Here is a 5,675-nt window from a genome sequence, read left to right on the forward strand (position 1 = left end):
GCCGGGTGACTGGAGCCAGAAATGGGATCTTTTCCAGAAGCTGTGTTGCTTCTGCAGGCTGCAATCTCCCTGGCAGTGCTCCCCATGCACTTTCAAGTTCCTCCTTGCTCCAGAGTTAGGTTTTTTTTTTTTTTTTTTTTTTTTTTTTTCGGTGTGCATCTCAACTTGCTTTGTAAGGACATGTTATGTTTTCATTTCTATCAATGGCATATTGATAATAAAATTATTCACAGAAACAAAATATTCTCCAACTCTTATAAAATGTATAGCAAATACATAGCATCAGTATCATCCAAGAGTCACATAAAGGATGGGCTCTCCACAGCTGCATAGATGTTTTAGTGCCCTGTAGCCATAGGCAAGCTTGCTTCCTATCTTCTTCGGTTCCAGGGGCATTTCCTTTCCCCATCATGCACTGTGAGTGGGCACTCTGATGCTGGACCTCACTCCGTGTCCCCTATTACATCCTAGCTGTGTGGCTCTAGCATGGTCTGCTTTTCTCCAGGATCCACTGAGACACGAAGCCGAGAGCCTTTATCTCTGAGGCTTTACACTAACCATCGGGATGAAACCTGGCACTGGCTGTTCCACCACCAGCTCTCCTGATTGTTTCTGACCTCTGCAGATTCATTCCTTTCATCCCAGCACAGTACAGTGTGTAGCTTTAACAGGCATGCGTAGACATTTCAGAATTTTAAATGAGGCGCCTACTGAAGGCAACAAATCTGCTTCCTTGTTAGCGAAGGAAACCCAAAGCCTGTCATTTGTCTCACTTCTAAGCACCTGACCTAGAAATATTCAGAAAAAAAATAATGGTCTATTTTTCTCCTTAAAATCACTATCAAAAGAGACTCTCTAACCTCCTTGTGGTGATTGTAGACATGGCCAAATTATTCCCTTCTCTGTGTTCACATCCTTGAGATCTGAGGCTTCAGATTTCCCCACAAAAGGCAAAGTTGCTCCAGGAGCTTGAATCTAGGTTGGCTATTGGCTTGTTTCCTCAATAGCAGGACATTAAGTATGTCCCAAACGGAGGTGTTAAAGGACTCAATCACTGGAGAGAATCTTCTCGTTGTGCTTAGAGATCTGACACCATCACATGAAATGAGGCCAGGCCAGGCCAGAAAGTGAGAGGCCATATGCGGGCAAAAACTAAGTGCTCACATTTTCTTTAGAAAATTAATTAAAATTAAAGACACACGACACATCTTTATTATTATTATTATTATTTTGGTTTTTTGAGACAGGGTTTCTCTGTATAGCCCTGGCTGTCCTGGAACTCACTTTGTAGACCAGGCTGGCCTCGAACTCAGAAATCTGCCTGCCTCTGCCTCCCAAGTGCTGGGATTAAAGGCGTGAGCCACCACGCCTGGCTTATCTTTATTGTTTTGACTTCCTGTCCTGCCCCTAATTTCTGAGATGTAAAAATAGTCACTCACCAAAACACTTGTATAGCTCACTTGTACTAAAGGGTCTGCCAGTTCTGAATATAAATATAAAATTTAAACCATACAAATCAAGATACAGCCTAGACATGCTTCTACAAAATGAATTAGAGAACACAAAATACATATTGCTCAATGCAAAGCCCAGTTGGAGCATAAAGGAAGGAATTTAGGATTTTTCTTCATGGCAAGGGCAGCCAATCTCATACATGAGACTGAGGTAGTTATTGATAAGAAGAGGTCTGGAAGTTTCCATTGACCATAAATTCAATATAAGTTAATGGTAAGAATTGGATCCTTAAGAAATCAAGTCAGCATGGGTCCCATTGACAGAAGCATTGCTGTGTGTTTCTGCCCTTGAGAACGGTGATGCACTCTGAGAATCATGATTTAAGAATAATATTGACAAACGAGAATGGATCAAGGAGGAAGCTTCAAGATAATGACACAGGTGGGAGTCATTTCAGATGAAGTTCTATTGGAGGAGCTGTGATGTCATTTGTCATGGGAAGCCCTGGTTACAAACACCCAAAGCTCCGTCCTAGGGAACCAGTAAGCAGAAAGTACATAGCCAACTTTGAGCACACAAACCCAGGACGAACAGGCACAAGTCACAGGTTTTAGGTCCAACTCGCAAGCAGTCCTTCACTGGAATGTCTGCTTTCGAGTTTGGTGACCTGGAGGCCGAGATGGGAGGTGTCGGGGTAGAGGTATGTGTCAGGACCCTGGCTTGTGGGCAACAGGACTCTCTTTTAGCCAGCCCCCTTTCCCTTCCTTCTGCTGTGATCTTTTCTGTTTGGGAACTAGAGCGAGGCTGGGTGTAGGCTGTAGGACACTGTGAGTCAGCTCTACGTGGGTAAAAAGCTGTAGCAACCAGAACATCTGTTTCCAAACAATAAGCCTTAAGAAGGTCAAGGCAGATCTTTTTGTTCATCGGTCTTAAGCCTTTAAGGACTTGCATATGGCCACAGAATGGATACACATCTCAAAGTCAGACTGGGCTGACCAATGAGAGTTTGCACTATCATTCACTTTCCAGTTGATTGATAGTCACAAGCTGTAGAAGTTAGCCTTAAAGATTGTCCTTTGCTCTTGGCCAGCCCCTGTTTCTTTGAGGTGGCCATGCTCCCTATTAATTCCCACATCCATCCATCCATCCATCCATCCATCCATCCCTCTCTAGAACCTCCCCCTGAGCTCCACACTGCCTCAGGGAGAACTCTCTGAATAGAGTTCTGGTCTTTATATTGTGTCAACCACTTGTTCTCCCTGTCCCAAGGTACATGCTGGCAGGGGACAGCCAAGCATCTGAGAAGTTAGCTGAGAAATGGCCTCCTACCTTGACAAGTGAAGCATCGGATGTGGAAGTGGTTGTTGTGGACACGGACCACCTCCCCTTTGCAGGTGTCTCCACAGCGGTAGCACTGGATGACATTGGAGCCGCCCCGGGGACTGTACGGACTCTGCTGGTAAGGAACTGTAGACAGAAACATGAGATCACCGTCTAGGAGGCTTTGAAAAGTCAGTCATAAGTCATCATAATCTTAAAACTAGAAGAATACGAGGTGGGAAGGGTAGAAATTATCCCTCCAACAAACAGAAGTCCTTAGCACATTATCTATGCCAAGCTTGGCACTTGATGGCTCTGAGAGGAGTCTACTACCCTCCTCCAACAGGCAGAGACTTGGACGTGCAGATAGCCTTTCCTTGAAATCATAGAAGCAAATTGCTGAATGTAGAGAAATGAAAGAGGAAACAGTGTACAGACAAGTGCTGTACAAGGTCCAGGCAAAGGTCAGATACATGATGGGGACCCTTGGCATCAGCTAGGAAGGCTCTATTGCCTGGTGTCTCCCTGGCTGCAGTGACGATGCTTCATAACCCGTCAAACCCACTTCACTGTCAGTCATTGGAAGCACAGACTGTCATACATTGTACAGAATGCTTGACCACGATAACAGGTGGTTATTACTCACTTTGTGTTTCCTATACCATACTTTTCATTGTTACTGTACAGTTCCTTAAACCTTGGGTTAAAGCCTCATATGGGGTCATGTGACTGAGTCGGGGAGGGTTGCAAAACAAAATCCGGCAACAGTCAAAGATTTCTGAACACGCATCATCATCATCATCATCATCATCATCATCATCATCATCATCTGCATCATCATCACCACCACCACCACCACCATCATCATCATCATAATGATGATGATGATAAATAAAATCTGTTGTGAATCTAGGTGTTCCTGGAGTGTTCAGCTGTGCTGCACTGAGACTTTACCTCAGCCTTGTCTATGGACCCTGGTCACTGCTCATGCCATCACACTATGCAGTGCTAAAAGACGGTTGGCTCATATCTGAGACCATGGTATGTTCTGAACTACAGTGGTTTTACTGATATACAAGGTCTTCTCCTCTCATAGAGACATAATAGCTTAGTTACAGAAAACAAAGACTGCTGCTACTTTCCGACTGTCAGGCGTCAGCATGCAAGTAGCCAATGAGTGCATTGCTGGGTTGTATTGCGTTAAGGATGTCTGAGTTTAAAAACTGCCGCTTGAGTTGTTGGCTTGAGTTTCACAAAGAAGTTGTTCAATCAGTCTTGACTTTGGATTGAGGCAGACTTTCCAGTAATTTCTGAAATGGCTGTGACAATACTTTAGAAGTTTTACACAACATATTTATGCACAGTGCCGCCGTTAGCATTGGGCAAGATTGGGGATACCTATTCACCATTCATCCCCTGTTTAGACCTGCTCATGGTTACTGTAGAGATCTCCTTTCCCAGAGATGTCATCGGTTGCTTATGTAGAGATGTAGGGTGGTTTACCCATCCTAAAATCTTGTCACTTGGAATTGAATAATAGCTACCTGCCTAGACCACAAGACCTCAGGGTTGAAATGATATTGAGAGCCTGATGAATAACCCAATAAAAGCAACTTTGGCTTTGAGGAATCCAATCTCCCTTGTGGGTAGCCTTGGTTGTCTTTGATGAGACATTATTCAGTTCCTTTACTTCCATTCAAAGTTGGAGACACAGTTAAACACCCTCTGCTCATACTGTTAGAAGGTCCACTCTTGTCCTGGAAATACCACTTGAACATGCAGTCTTCATGGAATAGTAGATTATAAATTCTTTTGGCCTCTTAGCAGCCTTGGATTACAGAGGAATCCAGAGATCGTATCCTTTAGAGGTTCTTAACCTAGTGTAGCTGAAATCTCTTCACTGGCATTTAAATGGTGACTTATTTGGCAATGGAGTGTGAATGGAAATTGTGTGTGCCTTCCCTCAAGGAGACAGTATTCTATCTGTACATTGTCTTTCTCTTCACCTAGCTATGAGTGAAGGATGTCCTGATAGTGTCAGGATGCTGGAGCCTGGATCCATGCATAAGCATCCCACTTGAGCAAGGACCAATCTTCGTTGTCATGGCACTGGAGACCTTTAGTTAGTGCAACACAACCAAGACTGTCCTATTGGATCCCCAGCTAAATTTGGTATTACCCACGTCATTCTCAAGCCAGCTTCATGGTCAGGAGGGCTATGGTTTCCACAGCTCACCTCATCACTCTTCTCTGTTTACAGACCAGAGAATAGAGCTTCTGATTCTTTCTTCCTTACAAATGTCCCAAATCACAAGTGTGCTGGAGAGCAATGACCTGGCTGTTTAGCCCTGAAACTCCACTCTGAGAATTTTGGTAGCTAGGGTTGGAGAAAAAGAAGATCATTTAAAAAAAAAGACAGTTACAGTGGCCTTGAACTCATACTTCTTTTGATTCTCAGCTACTAAGATTATGGGCATCACCAAGATGCTTGTCTCGATTTCATAATCTCCCAGTTACTCATCTTTTTCTTTTCTATTGTTAAGTTAAAGACAGAAAAGGTAAATCAAAGAAATGCATTTATTAGCCAGGTAAAGAAACCATGAACTCACTTGGATGAGTTAACATGGAAAAGTCTGTTAACTGCCCTGCAAGAGGCTGAGAAATGACTCAGTGGTTAGGAGCTCTTGCTTGATCTGGGTCAGGCAGCTCATATCCTCCTGTAACACCAGCAGCATAGGCTCCGGTATCTTCTTCTGGCCTCTGCATGCACCCATGCATGCACCCAGGTGTGTGTGTGTGTGTGTGTGTGTGTGTGTGTCCTCCTGTGACTCCAGCAGCATAGGATCTGATATCTTCTTCTGGCTTCTGTGTGCACTCACACATGTATCCAGGTGTGTGTG

At 44.0% G+C, this 5,675-nt stretch overlaps 1 protein-coding gene across 13 annotated transcripts in view; it reads right to left on the reverse strand.

Annotated features, from left to right (window-relative positions):
* Positions 1 to 5,675, reverse strand: part of Ablim3 (actin binding LIM protein family member 3) — a 115,907-nt gene that overhangs the window by 70,414 nt on the left and 39,818 nt on the right. For all 13 annotated transcript variants that reach the window (XM_021214837.2, XM_021214833.1, XM_021214832.2 and 10 more), the window contains one exon: positions 2,785 to 2,922. In XM_021214837.2, the coding sequence (XP_021070496.1) occupies positions 2,785 to 2,922 (138 nt within the window). The remainder of the gene's footprint in view (positions 1 to 2,784; positions 2,923 to 5,675) is intronic.

This window comes from Mus pahari, chromosome 15 (assembly GCF_900095145.1).
Source record: "Mus pahari chromosome 15, PAHARI_EIJ_v1.1, whole genome shotgun sequence".
In the NCBI taxonomy this organism is placed as follows: Eukaryota; Metazoa; Chordata; class Mammalia; order Rodentia; family Muridae; genus Mus; species Mus pahari.